Source organism: Chelmon rostratus, chromosome 3 (genome assembly GCF_017976325.1).
Source record: "Chelmon rostratus isolate fCheRos1 chromosome 3, fCheRos1.pri, whole genome shotgun sequence".
NCBI classification, from domain to species: Eukaryota; Metazoa; Chordata; class Actinopteri; order Chaetodontiformes; family Chaetodontidae; genus Chelmon; species Chelmon rostratus.
In genome coordinates this window covers 243507-259615 of record NC_055660.1, presented here as the reverse complement: position 1 = coordinate 259615, position 16109 = coordinate 243507, and the positions used below count along the sequence as shown (strand labels likewise).

At 46.1% G+C, this 16109-nt stretch overlaps 1 protein-coding gene across 4 annotated transcripts; it reads left to right on the top strand.

Moving 5' to 3' along the window:
* The first annotated feature begins 4369 nt into the window (after positions 1-4369).
* On the top strand, positions 4370-15714 carry LOC121604533 (serum response factor-like). 4 transcript variants are annotated; one of them, XM_041934076.1, is made up of 8 exons: positions 4370-4837; positions 6679-6948; positions 7235-7454; positions 8184-8348; positions 9224-9331; positions 12215-12409; positions 12553-12632; positions 13837-15714. In XM_041934076.1, exons 1-8 carry the CDS (start codon positions 4370-4372, stop codon positions 13921-13923), a joined length of 1593 nt encoding a protein of 530 aa, XP_041790010.1. In that variant the 3' UTR covers positions 13924-15714. The 4 variants fall into 4 exon arrangements, with proteins under 4 accessions (XP_041790010.1, XP_041790013.1, XP_041790012.1 ...); XM_041934079.1 differs by lacking the exons at positions 12553-12632; positions 13837-15714 and adding an exon at positions 9723-9880 and having other exon boundaries at positions 9972-12357; XM_041934077.1 differs by lacking the exon at positions 8184-8348 and having other exon boundaries at positions 4383-4837.
* The last annotated feature ends 395 nt before the right edge of the window (positions 15715-16109 follow it).

The following is a 16109-nucleotide window of genomic DNA, read 5'->3' as shown; positions in this document are numbered from 1 at the left end:
GAGGAGTCTGGAAACACATTCAGAGTGTTTTCAAATCTGATTAGACCTCCAATCAGCTGTCAATCAAGCTAAATGACATGATACCTTTATAATCTACGAAGATTAAACAGTGTGATGAGTAGTTAGCTCGTCTCTACAGCTACAACATTAAAGTACTGCTTACACTTCAATGCATCAGAAGTAATAAATCAACAAAATACAATAAAGCACTGACAGGGTCTCTCTGCTTCAGCTGTTGATACTTTTCAGTACATTTTTCTAATAATACTTGTATACTTTAACAGAGAAAACAGTGTTTTTACACTGAGGTACTGGTGCTTTTAGTAAAGTAAAGGTGCTTCTTCTGTCAGTGAGCAAAAGGGACAAAACTTCTGCAAAGATCCAGTAAATGTGAAGTGCAGACAAACTCCAAACAGCTGCATCCTGTTTCCTGTTTGCATCAAGTCCACCTGTGATGTAATGATACACTGCCGGTTACCAGGCAACACAACAACACTGCGTGTGTGTGTGTGTGTGTGTGTGCTGTTACCTAACCAGCCTCAGTGGATCCAGGATCAGTGTTTCCACATCATGTAGTGAGAATGTTAGAACCCTGTTCAACATTAAACTGACAGTTCTGTGTGTTCTCCACTTCCTGTTCGCTCTGCTGGCTCATCACAACGTTCAGTGATCCCTGACAGGATTCCAGGTTCCAGTTCCAGTGATCCTGGAAAGACACCTGGGAGTCTTCAGGGAATGGTGGTGTCCATACAGAGATAATGAGGACATCCTGGAAAGTTTCCAGAGGCCCTCCAGGAGCTTCCATGTTGGGGGGGTCTCTGAAGGCCTTCCAGGCACTCTTGGAGACCTTCAGCAAGTATTCTTTATGTTAAAGTTAGTGTTAAGCTTTGGGAGCAGAGGAGGACCTGCAGGAGGACCTGAAATCTTCTACAGAGCAACACCGATGTGTGTATAAAAAACCCTCAGAAATGTTTTTCAGCTTTGAGGACAGAGACCTGAGTGTCGAGGCGCCTCCATGTGGCTGACCTGTAGACTGCAACCACCGATATCTACTGATCAGTAATAGTTAGGATACATCGATACTGTTAATACTGATGGCACCAAAACTCCTGCTAACATGACCACTACCATTGGTGGAAAGTATTTGTACTTTACTTTTGAGTATTTCCATATTATACTTCTACTGCACTTCATTTGAATGATTTTTACAAATAGAACATTATGTGTTAATAAAATATGAAGCATTGTTGCTGATGAAAATACCCAGCAGTACATAAAGTAGTTCAAACGAGCTCCACCTCAGGCTGATACTGCAGTAAAACACTCACAGGGGCAGTTGTTACGACCATCATTATTTTCACTTTAAAAATCAAAGTAAATTTGACTAATAATACTACATATTTGTAAAGGAATATTTTTATATTGTGGTATTTCTTCTTTTGGGCTGCACGGTGGCTCGGTGGTTAGCAGCATCGCCTCACAGCTAGAAGATCCCCGGTTCGATCCTGCCTGGGGTCTTTCTGTGTGGAGTTTGCATGTTCTCCCTGTGCAGCGTGGGTTCTCACCGGGTTCTCCGGCTTCCTCCCACAGTCCAAAAACATGCTGACTCTAAATTGTCCATAGGTGTGAATGAGCGTGTGGTTGTTTGTCTGTATATGTAGCCCTGTGGTAGGCTGGCGACCTGCCCAGGGTGTCCCCTGCCTTCGCCCGAGAGACGGCTGGGATAGGCTCCAGCCCCCCCCCCCCCGTGACCCTGCAAAGGATTCAGCGGTGTATAGATAATGGATGGATGGATATTTCTTCTTTTTCTTAAATACAGGATCTTGCTCCTATAAATAATCTTCATTTATCAGCGGCTCCAACCAGAACTCTCAGCATGGACGGCGCCAGGATTTTTTTTCTACCGGTCTTGACCAATACGTGAGGGTGCTAAGAAAATAATCGATTTTCATGATTGGTAACTTTATAAAGAGGTTCTCGTTTTTTCAATAAAAGCAGCTATTTGATACACAGCACAAGCATACTCGAGTATTTTTTTAACTGAATTTGGCTAAAGACTATTCAATAAAATAACTAAGCCTCATACAAGCGACCACAATAAAGCAATGGCTAAAATGTTTCACGTACAAAAGTGACAGACTCAGCACCGGACAGCGACCATGCGCCTGCCAATAACCAGACGATACCCAAAATGCGACAAATGTATTTATTCCATAGCACTTGATGAAAACAAACAACTATGCATTGACAATGTTGTCTTTGATCACAACATCATAAGAGATGAAATAACAGTGAAATTAATAAGGCTGCAAAATGCACCAGCAACGAGAACAGCTTCATTTGGATCACAACATAGGCTACGGTCAAAAATAGAATTAATAGCGAGAAGAAACAACAAACACCCGATCCTGGTGTCCAACTTCTGTGGCCGGATAACGCCGGAGAAGAGGCCGCCTTGGTTCATCAACAGGTGACCAGCTTAGATCAGAGGGAGCGGTACCTGTGTCAGCAGCAGTGCAGGTAGGGCCTGTAGAGCAGCTTGCAGCGATGGACTGCTCTGGTGCTGCTTCATGTTCTGACTCAGCAGTTCCTCCCTCAGAACCATTTTTCGATTGATCTCCTCCTTCTTCATCTTCTTCTACCACTCTTTTTTTCTTTAAAACGAAACGATCCATATTGCAGGCAGCGGACTAGCTAGCCAGTCTAGCCGAACGCACGCGTATCCATGGTGACAAAACACGCCTCCCCGTCCCCTCACACACACACACATAGGCTACACTCTGGGCTACACTAATCAATGGGAAACAGGCAAGCGGGGATGGATTGGAACTCGTGAATTTTTTAATGTTTTTTTTAACTTAAAATAAATATTAAAATATACAATGAAATTATTAAACTTGTTTTTTTTACTTAATATACATGTATTATAATATGAAATAAAATTCTGGAGGGGCTTAACTGGGGCTAAACGGATTTTTGACGGGGCTATAGCACCCTCTAGCCCCAGTGTGGAGCCGTCCATGACTCTCAGATCTTCAGCAATGTTCTTCAACACGTTTCTGATGTTTCTGAAACTGCTGAAGCTTCTGTCTCTTTAGATACATCAGAACTGTTTTCTTATTCTTCCTTACTTATTTATTTGTTCTATTGGTTTCATTTATATTGTTTGTAATGTTGAGATCTGAGCGGATCGAGTCAGGAGTTTCAGTTCATGTGTGTGAGCAGCTGGAATGAACAGGGATGTTTCTGTGGCTTCTAACTAAACTTCGGAGTAGAAACGGAAGGCTGGTCTGGGGCCAGCTCTGTTGGAACTGGGTTCACATACTGTCAAGTCTAAGCTCAGTGTGTTTGTACTTGTGCCAGGGGCTTTCAGGGCCTCTAGGGACAGTTGGTAATCCAGCCTCAGTTGTGCGCTTTGTGATGATGATGATGATGATGATGATAACGGTTTACTGATGAAGCCTCGGAGGTTGGTGTGTACTGTGGTGCTGGACTCACATCCCTCCGCAGAACTCCGGCCTGAACAAACCTGACGTGACGGAGCAAAGCCAGCACTGACTCGGCCCCCTGTCCCGTATGATTACACCTCCTGTCAGCACCGCTTCTCTGCCTTTTCTTCTCTGCACGTGTTTGTAGTTTTTCACTGTCAACTTCTGCGGGAAGTAAATGATTGACCATATAAGGAGAGGCAGCGCCATAAAAGGCAACGCGTTTCTTTATATGGAGGAAAGTAGTTCCTGTGCACGTCGGAAACAACACGTCGTCGTTAATATCCCTACACACAGCCTTCATTTACTTCAGACCTTTTCTATAATAAGTCATGTATAATACTTTAATGCAATGTTTCTGATGAAATATATGATATTTTAGAGGAGGAGTGTGAACATAATGCGTACACTATGTAGAACTATATTACACAGCGGAGAGATACCGGCGGGTGCTTGTCGTCACTTCCTTATGTGGAGTGAAGTGTTTCTGGGGGCCGGGTCTCTCTGACTACGGTACAAAACACAACTTTATAACTTTATTCACTGATTTTGGCGTAACCGGATCATATTTCATGGAGAAAGTGTCTTCTGGTTTTCGCTCTGACGTCCTCCGGCTGCTCTACCTCAACACTCGGTGATTTACGGAGTTTCCAGGTGGACAGATAGCTTGACTTGTTGCTAAAGTAACCGCTAAGTGTCGTTAGCTAGTTAGTTAGCTCAGTTAGCCGCGCAGCTAAAGGTGCTATTAGCCAACTGCTGCGGGACTGGGAGCTCAGGGGACCGGGGGAGTGCTGGTGTTTACAACGCTAGCACAGGAGCTTTGAACCGCTGGGGGAGGAGGCTTTCAGGCCCAGGGAGGGGGGGGGGGGGGGCCGCGGGGAATGCTGGCGGGGAGCGGCGCCGGAATGGGCACCAGGACCGGAACCGGGCGAGCGGGAAACGTAACTGGGATCAGCAGCCTTCCGGTGAACACGGCCGGACCGGGACCGAACACAGCCTCCGAAACCGACGGAGGCCAGTTTGACGACAGGGAGTACGGTCACGTTACCGAGGTGATCTACAGCGGCTCTGATCAGGACTCTGACTCCGGCGATGACGAAGACACGGCGGGTTCAGGTGGGGACAGAAGAGGCGTTAAGCGAGAGCGGAGCGAGAGGGAGGTTGGCCATCAGTCAGCGCCCACCTCCGGAGGCTTGAGCGGGGGTTACGGCGGGGTCAGCCCCGGGATGCCAGGAGCCAAACCCGGCAAGAAAACCAGAGGAAGAGTCAAGATCAAGATGGAGTTTATAGACAACAAACTGAGGCGGTACACAACTTTCAGCAAGCGGAAGACCGGGATCATGAAGAAGGTGAGTGAGGAGGGAAAAGGTCTTGACAGGTACACAAAGCAGAGATTAACCCTCAGCACCGAGCCCGACCACCTGAGGTCAGCATTATATTAGATTAGATAAAACTTTATAATGTCACAATGGAGAAATTTACTGTTACAGAAGCTCTTCACAACACGTTTTTAAAAGAATTAAAAACAATAAAAAATAAGGTATCCTATGTTTAGTAAATGTAAGAATAAAGTAGAAAGTGTTTTTGCTCAGCAGTAATATCATAGAACTATGGCAAGAGGAGTTCAGATGTTTACAGTCACAGAGGAGGTAGATGTGGTTCATAAAGGGACTCTGATTCCAGGTGTTAGCAGATTCAGAGGTTATTGCACATAATAACTGTACATACGAGTTGTCCAGTCTGACAGCAGGGGGAATGAAGGACCTGCGGCAGAGCTCCTTCCTGCACTGGGGGGGCCTCAGTCGGCCACTGAAGGAGCTGCTCAGCTCCTCTACAGTCCGGTGCAGTGGGTGAGAGCTGCTGGTCTGCATGAGGTGGGAGGTCAGGGCGACAGGTCTGTAGTGGGACTCACTACAGTGGTGGTTCCTCACTCACCACTCAGCCGCAGCCTGGGGCTGATGCCGTCTGGTCCTGATGCCGTCTGGTCCTGATGCCGTCTGGTCCTGATGCCGTCTGGTCCTGATGCCGTCTGGTCCTGATGCCGTCTGGTCCTGCAGATTTCCTCTGCTTCAGTCGCCTCAGCTCTCTCCTCACCTGGTCTGATGTGATGGAGGGGGAAGTGAGGGGGGCTGGTGTTGGGAACAGTCTGTGTGGGTGTGGGGGAGCAGGGGGCAGGTGAAGGTGGGCAGGGGAGGGGGGAAGTGCCCGCTGGGCTGGAGACGTGTGAAGAGGGGCAGAGGGGGAGGGAGGAGAGTCAAATCTCTTGAAGTAACAGTTTAATTCATCCACCCAGAGCTGGTCTCCATCAGCTGTCCCTCTGGCACTCTGTCCAAATCCAGAGATGTTCTTCAGCCCTCTACACGCGTCCCGCGCAGACGAAGGAGTTCTTCAGTGTGTACGTGGGACGCTCGGAGCTGTGGCTGAATACAAAAGGGCTCCCTGAGGCGGATCCAAAAAATGCAAAAAACAGTGCCAAACAAAATAAAAGTGTAATAAAACTGTTTCCTACGCGCCCAGCTGCACAATGCTTCATAAAGAAAAATGCCTATTTACAATACAAAGAAGGAAAAGTAGGTAAAGAGGGGTCAGAGTAACCGCAGCCAGCCGCTGGTCACCCAGCACTATCTTTCAAACTAGCGAAAGAGCAAGGGGATCATTGATCATTGACCGTCGATCAGGTGTGTCGACCTTCATACTACGTGTATGAGTCTACTGATTCAGCCCATGTTGGACATGTGCATGTGTAAACAGTGATGGAAGGTCACTAAGTGCATTTACTTGAGTACTGTATTTAAGTACAGTGTTGTACTTGTGCTTATTTGAGTAATTTTATTTTCTACTACATTCTACTTCTATGACATGTCAGAGGGAAATATTGTACTTTTTACTGCACTCTGTTCATTTGGCAGCTTGAGTTGCTTTGCAGGTTCAGATTATTGACACAAATGAATCATGATGTGTTATTATAGATTAACGGCTGCCTCGCTTCTCTGCCACTGCACACAAATTCCACTCAAACTACTTAATAATCACAATCTGATTATTAAAATAATGAAGATTTATTATAAAAATGCTGAATATCAAAGCCTAGAATCAGTCAACCCCTAGTTAGTAATAAAGTGGACATTAAACAACAACACTGCAGCTTGTCAGATCTGCAGCATTCATAAATCTGCTCTCCCTTCTGCAGGCCTACGAGTTGTCCACATTGACTGGTACTCAGGTGTTGCTGCTGGTTGCCAGTGAGACGGGCCACGTGTACACCTTCGCCACCCGGAAACTGCAGCCGATGATAACCTCGGAGACCGGCAAAGCTCTGATCCAGACCTGCCTCAACTCCCCGGACTCCCCTCCCCGCTCTGACCCCTCGTCCGACCAGAGGATGAGTGCCACGGGCTTCGAGGAGACCGACCTCACCTACCAGGTGTCTGAGGCAGATGGCTGTGCAGAGGTCGCTAAGGTAACAACACATTCAGAGACAGTAAGGCGGTAAGGTGCGGAGGACAGCACAGCTCAGTGGTATGTTGTTTGGTTGTATACTGCGCTGTTCTCCATCCTAGACAGAAGGTTTGAGGTTTTCCATTCACTTCAGTACAGGTACAGAGGTCAGCACAGAGTTTGATCACAGCACCAACTAGTGGGCATGGGAGGAACTGCAGCTAATACTGATGGGCTCCTAAGATTCAGATGTTGTTTCTTTCTGTTGTGTCTTAGCCTTGTCCTTTTTGTCTTGTCTGTCCCTGCAGGATCTGATCAAACCAACCTTCACCATGTCCAACCTGCCTGGCACCACACAGTCCACACCATCGTCCTCCTCTTCTTCATCCTCCTCTTCCTCCTCCTCCGCAGTGTCCATGCAGGTGCAGACCAGCGCCCCCTCCTGGCAGCCCTCCTCCTCCACCAACGGGACGGTGCTGAAGACATCTGCTGGTGTCGTGCTTCCTGGAGGCTTCACCTTGATGTCAGGTAGGAGGGCGGGGCTTCCTCTGAGCTGTCCGTCACCTGCTGTCTGTCTGTGTCGTTTTATGTCTGTCTCTGTCTGTCTGTCTGTGTCTGTCATTGACTCGTCATGTCTGATCTGCTTTACATGTCACAGCAAATATCAAACTGAGCCTCTCGGTCAATAATTGAATAAATTTAGTGGAATCACATGTTTACATTTATTGGAACTTGACTTTTTCAAAAAATGATGGTACCAAACCTCTGCAGCAGGTTCAACACCTGAGGGGTGTACTACGAAGCAGGATTAATGGGTTAGTGAGTGAGTGTCTGAGTGACTAGTCACTGATTAGAAAAGTGACGAGTCTGTTGATATTTATCTCAGATAGTTTTCAGTCATCAGACCTCATTTCACTTTGATGTGGGCAGAAGCTGAACTGATCACAGAGCTGATGAAGAAAACCTGGTTAACAAAGACAGCTGATGACCATCGTCCTGATACCGTCGTCTCTGGTCCAGGGTCAGTCTGACTCTAGTGAACTTGCTTCGTAGTACAAACCTCTGATGGAGAGACCAGATGGAGGTTTTGTGAGCAGCACATCAATGACCATGTTACATGTTACACTGTCACGTCCACATACTTTTGTCCATGTAGTGTAAAAACACCTAGAAGTTCTCACCTCACAGCTTTTGGTTTGTGTTCAGTTTGTTAGCAGCTAACCTGTGTCTGGCCCCGCCCCCCTCACCTGTCCACAGGTGCCTCGCTGCCCCCTGGCACGCACACCATCCCCCTCAGCCAGCTGCAGGGCCAGCCTCTGGCCATTCAGGGCCCTGTGGCCCCTGGCCCTACTGCCACGCTGCACGCTCCGCCCACACAGCCAACCACGCTGCTCCGCCTCCCCGCCACCGTGTCACTGTCAGGTCAGCATGCGGCCACGTCCCCCGCTGTGTGTGTGTGTGCGTGTGCGTGTGCGTGTGTGTGCATGCGCGTGTGTGTGTGTGCGCGCGTGTGCGTGTGTTTGTGCGTGTGTGTGTGTGTGTGTGTGTGTGTGTGTGCATGCGCGTGTGTGTCTGTGTGCGTGTGTGTGCGCACCGCTGCTTCATGACTGTAAACACCTCACAGGTCGTAATTAGAGATCTGGTTGATTCCTCTGCTGACAGCTGCTCTAATATCTTTTCTGTTTTTAAACTCTGTAAACCTCAGAGTGTGGATCTGACCTGGGATCGTGTTTCTGCAACATGAGGTCAGAGATGCTGTGGAGATAAATAACAGCAGTTGATAAGCAGAACAACTGATCTGAAGTTCTGCAGCAGGGACAGTGGGCCTTCAGTGGTCACAGATGCTCTCAAAGATTTAAAGAAGGTTCGGACATTCGGCTGCCGCAACATTTTGTGGTAGCTAGGCCATGCAGCACTATAGTCTAACATTGTGATGGTTAAAGCCAGCAAGACAACGAGGTCATGCATGTGATCAAAGACGAGACTATATATTCATGAATTAATGTGCACACACCACCTGCTGGTTAGGAGGGTCTACTACAGATAGTCTGCATGTGGTTACCGACAGTGTTGTGTACTACGTGCTTATTACTTAACGTTTTGGTCGATTGTCCTCAATGTTCCAATCTGCTAAAACAACAGATGGCTTTTTACATATTGTTAAAAAAATTCAGTCAATAATGGAAAGTATGCGGTTAATGTGATGGTTGATTTCAAGAAGTGCACATACATATACGTACATATACATATACATTGATGATTGATGGTGTCATGCATCTGACCTGTGTGTTCATCAGGAGGCGGAGTCTCTCAGCAGCTACAGACCTTCCAGGTGCAGCCCAGCAGTCAGCAGACCTCCACCAACCAGAGCAGCTCAGACATCCACAACCCCACCTCCTCTACAGGTAAGACTTTAGCTCCACCTCCTCCAGGAATCAGCCTGGTCCCAAATGACAACAGCACCAACCAGATGCACTTCAACCTTTTACAAGACAATGGTACAAGTAGGCTAGCAGTAGAGGAAATCTCTCTGTCTCATTTAGCCTCGATAAAATGACTATTATTTGGCTACCTGCAGGTCTACTTTCGTACCTGCCTACCTGCGTGCACTCTGTCTGTATCTCATGTCTCAACTCATTGCAGTCTTCACAAAGTGAGGCAGATTCGTTGCTTAAGATAAAATTTCCCAATGCTAACATGCTAGCTTGACAGCTGTGAGTACGAAGTAAAAGAAGTCATAAAATAGCCATGTTGGTTGTTTACATTCATTCTAATGACGATTTTTTACATGTGAAGGGGACCTGAGTCCTGACCCTCTGAGCCAGAGGCCGATGAGCCGCTGTGAGAGACTCGTCCAGCAGTTTGTCATTTTTACAACTTACCCCGGTGTGATGGTACACAACAGTCCTCACAGAAGCTGATGTAGGACATCGCAGCCTGAACTCATCCAGACTGTTGGTAGCAGTCCTAGAAACATCCCAGTATAGTCCAAGCAGGCCTGAAGATCCTCCATAGCTTCACTGTTTACTGATGTCCTCGCAACAGGTTTACAGACTTTAAGTCTCAGACTCAGGTGGACCATGGAGGAGGTGGATGATGGCGTCTTCCACACCAATGACTGGTCGATATGCGAACAGTCATCATCAGGTGGGAAGTTAAGGCTACCGGCCTGAAGTGGATGGGCTCCCTGTAATGCACAGTCTTTGGCACCGTAACCACACAGGAAGTTTTTTCAGACTCTTGTCTACAGAGACCCAACAATTCCCTCATGAGCAAGCACTTGGCGAAAGTGGCGAGTATAGCTAGGGGCTGGTCCAAGGCAAGCCTGAGCCAGCCCTAAGTGTAAGCTTTATCAAAAAGAAAAGTTTTAAGTCTGCTCTTCAATGTAGAGAGGGATTCTGGGATTGCAATGTTCTACTGGGGTAATAGGATACTTTGAGCTCTTTAAGATAAGATGGTGCCTGACCATTTAGTGCTTTCTAGGTGAGGAGAAGGATTTTAAATTCTATTCTGGATTTTACAGGGAGCCAGTGCAGAGCGGCTAATATCGGAGAAATACGGTCTCTTTTCCCCGTTTTTGTCAGAACATATGCCGCAGCATTCTGGATTAGTTCGAGAGTTTATTTAGCAACGATTTGGGACGCCTGATAGTAAGGAATTGCAATAATCCAGCCTGGAAGTAACAAATGTGTGGACTAGTTTTTCTGCATCATTTTGAGACAGGAAGTGCCTGATTATTACAATGTTACGTAGGTGGAAAAAGGCAGTCCTTGAAATTTATTTTAAGTGGGAGAATGACATATCCTGATCAAGGGTGACTCCCAGATTCCTTACGGTGGTACTGGGGGCCAGTGCTATGCCATCCATAGTTACTATCTGTTCGGATAGTGAGTATCTAAGGTGTTTAAGCCCAAATATGATGACTTCAGTTTTGTCTGAATTCAATAACAAAAAGTTGCAGCTCATCCAGGTCTTTACTTTAGACACGCTTCGAGTTTAGTCAACCGATTGGTCTCCTCTGGCTTCATTGATAAATATAGCTGAGTATCATCTGCATAACAATGAAATATTATGGAATGTTTCCTGATTATGTTGCCTAGAGGAAGCATATATAGAGTGAAAAGGATCGGTCCAAGCACAGAACCCTGCGGAACTCTGTTACTTGCTTTAATGTACACAGAGGAGTCATCATTAACCTGTACGAACTGAAATCGTTCTGAAAAGTAGGATTTAAACCAGCTTAATGCAGTTCCCTTAATGTCAATGAAGTGTTCCAGTCTCTGTAAAAGGAAACCATGGTCAATGGTGTCAAATGCAGCACTAAGCTCTAGTAATACCAGCACAGAGACGAGTCCTTTGTCTGATGCAACTAGAAAGTCATTTGTGACTTTAACCAATGCTGTCTCTGTGCTATGATGCCTCTAAATCCTGACTGGAAATCCTCAAATAAGCTATTTGAGAGAGAAAGGGGGGGTTAGATATAGGTCTGTAGTTGGCTAAAACCCCTGGATCAAGACTAGGCTTTTTGAGGAGAGGTTTTATTACAGCCACTCTAAAGAACTGTGGTACATAGCCTGTTAACAGAGACAGGTTGATCATATCTAATACAGAAGAACCAATTGAGGGTAAAACACCTTTAAACAGCTCGGTCGGGATGGGATCTAAGATACAGGTTGATGGTTTTGATGAGGAAATTGTTGAAATTAGTTTGTGAAGCTCGACAGGAGAGAAGCTGTCTAAAAATACGAGGGGTTTAACAGCTACTGCTATGGTTTCTGTATTTGAAGATCAGTCAGTACCACTGAGGGCAGCAGGTGATGAATTCTGTCTCTAATAGTGAGAATTTTATCATTAAAGAAGCTCATGAAGTCGTCTCTACTGAGGCTTCAGGGAATACGTGGTTCAGTGGAATAATGACAGTCTGTCAGCCTGGCTGCGGTCCTGAAGAGAAACCGGGATTGGTTTTATTTTCTTCTATTAGTGAAGAGTAACAGGCTGCCCTGGCAGTTCAGAGGGCTTTCCTGGATGTTTTAAGACTGTCTTGCCAGGCGAGACGAAATACTTCTAGATAGGTGGAACGCCATTTCCTTTCAAGTTGTCGTGACGTTTGCTTCAGTTTGTGGGTTTTGGGGGGGTTTATCAAGGAGCTACCCTCTTCTGTTTTGTTATCTTTTTTACTGACCACGCAGTGATCACAACAGATGTCCTTCAATATAACATAGAGGTGAAACTGTTCTAACCGGATCATCTGAACCTGATCAGTTGAATCTGTCTCTTCCTCTCTGCAGCCAGTCTTCCTACCTCCATCGTCTCCTCCTCCTCTTCCTCCTTGTCCTCCTCGTCGTCCTCAGTGGCAAGTCACATGATGTATCCCAGCGGTCACACAGTGATGTATGCGGCACCGACGCCCTCGCTGGGCGACGGCAGCCTCACCGTCCTCAACACCTTCCCCTCAACAGGCCACACCCAGTCACATGACCCCGGTACAACCCCGTTTCTACGCTTACATCGACCACGATGAAACTGTTACTGTTATTATTGTTATTTGTTATTGTGGCTGTTGCTCTCCCTGTTATTACTGTAAAAGCGTACGTTGTAACAGTTTGTTGTTGGTCCGGTCTTTTAGGCTCTCTGCCGCAGGTCTTCCTCACCCCACTGCCCCCAGTCGCTGCTCAGATCCCAGTGTCTGCAGTCCAGCTCCACCCGGTAACTCAATGCTCACTGCTAATGCTAATGCTGATACTCCTACTGCTGATATGACTGCTACTGATGACACTGCTGCTGACACTACTAGATCTACTGCTACTACTGATACTGCTACTGATGACACTGCTGCTGACACTACTAGATCTACTGCTACCAATACTACTGCTACTACTAATACTGCTACTGATACTACTGCTACTACTGATACTGATACTACTGCTACTGCTACAGACACTAATACTACTGCTACTACTACTGCTACTGCTACTAGTGTTACTGCTACTGATACTACTGCTACTGCTACCGATACTACTGTTACTGCTACTGCTACTACTGCTACTGATACTACTGCTACTGACACTACTAGATCTACTGCTACTACTGATACTGCTACTGATACTACTGCTACTGACACTACTAGATCTACTGCTACTACTGATACTGCTATTGATACTACTGCTACTACTGCTGCTACTGACACTACTAGATCTACTGCTACCAATACTACTGCTACTACTGATACTGATACTGATGCTACTGCTACTACTGATACTGATACTACTGCTACTGCTACTACTACTACTAGATCTACTGCTACTACTGATACTGCTACTGATACTACTGCTACTACTGCTGCTACTGACACTACTAGATCTACTGCTACTGCTACCGATACTACTGCTACTACTGATACTGCTACTGATACTACTGCTACTGCTACCGATACCGATACTACTGCTACTACTGATACTGCTACTGATACTACTGCTACTGCTACCGATACCGATACTACTGCTACTGCTACTGCTACTACTGATACTGATACTACTGCTGCTGCTACTGCTACAGATACTACTGCTACTACTGATACTACTACTGCTACTGCTACTAGTGATACTGCTACTGATACGACTGCTGCTGATACTACTGCTACTACTGATACTGCTACTGATACGGCTACTGATACTGATACTACTGCTGCTGTTACTACTGACACGACTGATACTACTACTACTGCTGCTGTTACTACTGACACGACTGATACTACTACTACTGCTGCTGATACTACAGATACTGCTGCTGATACTAGTGATACTACAGATACTGCTGCTGATACTACAGACACTCCTACTGATACTAGAGATACTACAGGCGTGCTCCCTGCAGCTCCTGCAGTGACTCTTGTCATTTGTTTCTTCCTCAGATGGTGATCAGTCAGCAGAGCAGCAGCAGTAACCTGACGGAGCTGCAGGTGGTCAGTCTGGACGTCCACCAATCAAAAGACGACTGACCGTCTCGCACACACACGCACACGCACACTCACACACACACACACACACACACACACAGCTGGATCCTCTGGTCAGTGTCACTGACTGCCAACACTTTTTTCCTCTCATTTCCTCCAGTCGGGTTGTTGTGATGATGTAATCAGCTTCCTGTTTACTTGTCTGCTTTTCATCATCATGTAAACAACAACAGCAGTGTTCGGTAAGTGACCCACAGTCCAACCACAGAAACATGAAGTCAGAAGAGTTTGGAAACAGACTTTAATGAATTTTATCACTGTGCAGATTTTTTCTGCAAATGTTCGATTTTTTTTAACCCTGAAACTGAGACAAAGATCATCAGACTGAAGTTCAGGTGTCGTGATGATGTCAGTCTAACCAGGTATCACACACCTGTGTGTGTGTGTGTGCGTGTGTGTGTTGAATAGTATTTGTCCCATGAATGTATCTGTTTTTGTGTTTCTACTTGTTTTGTTTTCTTTAATTTGTGATTTAAAAAACAGAAATTGCCAAAACCGCTGAGATGTTCAGTCTCGCTGAGATGTTCAGTCTCGCTGAGATGTTCAGTCTCGCTGAGATCTTCACTCGAAAACTTGGCTCATGTGAATCATGTTTACGTCACATTCCTGCTCATCAGGCTTTTGAATCATTTCATGAAGTTAAGCCTGCAGACAGAAACCCATCAGACATCAGCAGCTCAACGCTCTGACGGCGAGGCGTTCGAGAGCAGCCGGAGCTGTGAGGACTGCTTCATTCTGACTGTTTGCTTCAGGAACACTTTGGAAAGAAAAGTTTTTGTCTTTATCCAGTTTCTTCTTCCAAAGGTTAAGGGACACGTGTGACATCACTTCCTGACCGTAGAAAACGTGAAGTTCGGAGGATTTTGAAATGTGAAATGTTCTCATGTAGACTCGCAGTAACAATGAGGAACTGTCATCAATGAGTTTGACATCAAGTGACTTTCATCTGGCACACATGTGAGAAAGGACAGTAAACATGAACCAACATGATTATTTAGAGAAATTATCAGCAAAAATGCTTTTGTCTGATTAATAATGATCATTCAATTTGATGGTTTATCAGAGGATAACATGTATATCTATTGTGAATATCAGTACATGGTACAAGTACACGAACACCATCTGTGTGTGTGTGTGTGTGTGTGTGTGCGTGTGTGCGTGTGTGTGTGCGTGCGCGTGTGTGTGTGCGCGCGTGCGCGTGCGCGCTTCAGCTTTGAACTGGGACCCTGAACTGTTGGTGTGTGTGACTCATCTGAAAACTGGTGAGTCACCAGAAGACCGACAGGAGTCAAACATGGACTCTGAGCTGCTCCCAGTCTGATGACAGAAGATGAACTGATGAGTTTTCCTGATCTGATCTGGATTCAGCTTCAGGCTGCAGATTTCCTGTTGGATCTGCAGGACCTTGTCAGGCTCTGGATCGAAACAGACCTGACGATTTCTTTTATAAACTCAGCTGTGTAATTAGACTCTTTGACCGTGGAGTCACAAACTGCAGCAGGTCGGTCCTCAGCTGTCTGACCTCATCTTATTCATGTACACAAGTTTCTACACGGCAGCGACGCCGTCAGCACCGAGCTGAAGAAATCAATCAGTCAATCAGTCAGTCAATTAAAAGACTTTTGGAGAGAAAATGTGTCATTGTGATGTTGAGCCACCACTGAATCACCAACCAGGCAGCTTCCCCTGGGCCCCAGACTCCCAGTGGCTCCAGACTCCCAGTGACTCCAGACCCTCAGGGGCTCCAGACCCCCAGCGACTCCAAAGGTTCACTGTGAGCTGATGAGTTTATGGAAACTGTATTAACTCTAAATCTGTTTGGCAGTAAACTCTAAAATACAGTGTTTTATAATGTGAATTTGGTGAGAACGTTTCGGTGGCTCCTGCAGTTTTATCCAGTCCTGGGGCCTTGTCATGTGGAGGGGTCCTGTGAGAAAACGTAGTCATAATACCCTCAATATTTCCATTGATGTATTTACAGTGCATATTCCTAAATACATCAGAGATGATCTTAAAGGAACAGCTCGGCAGAGTTTCAGCTCCCGTTTCCGTCTCCAGAACTGAATGCTGAAACTCAGCTGAAGGAATGTAGAAGAGCAGCTGGGCCACTGTCCCAGGATCTGCCCGTGCACATGTACAGCAAGCGTCTCCTTCATATACTTTTATTT

Excerpts from the sequence above, each read along its gene's own strand:
- LOC121604533 (XM_041934076.1), top strand. The coding sequence starts at position 4,370 with ATGCTGGCGGGGAGCGGCGCCGGAATGGGCACCAGGACCGGAACCGGG. Across the intron at positions 9,332-12,214 it reads CAACCCCACCTCCTCTACAG|CCAGTCTTCCTACCTCCATC; the intron begins GTAAGACTTTAG and ends TCCTCTCTGCAG. Across the intron at positions 12,633-13,836 it reads CTGCAGTCCAGCTCCACCCG|ATGGTGATCAGTCAGCAGAG; the intron begins GTAACTCAATGC and ends TTTCTTCCTCAG.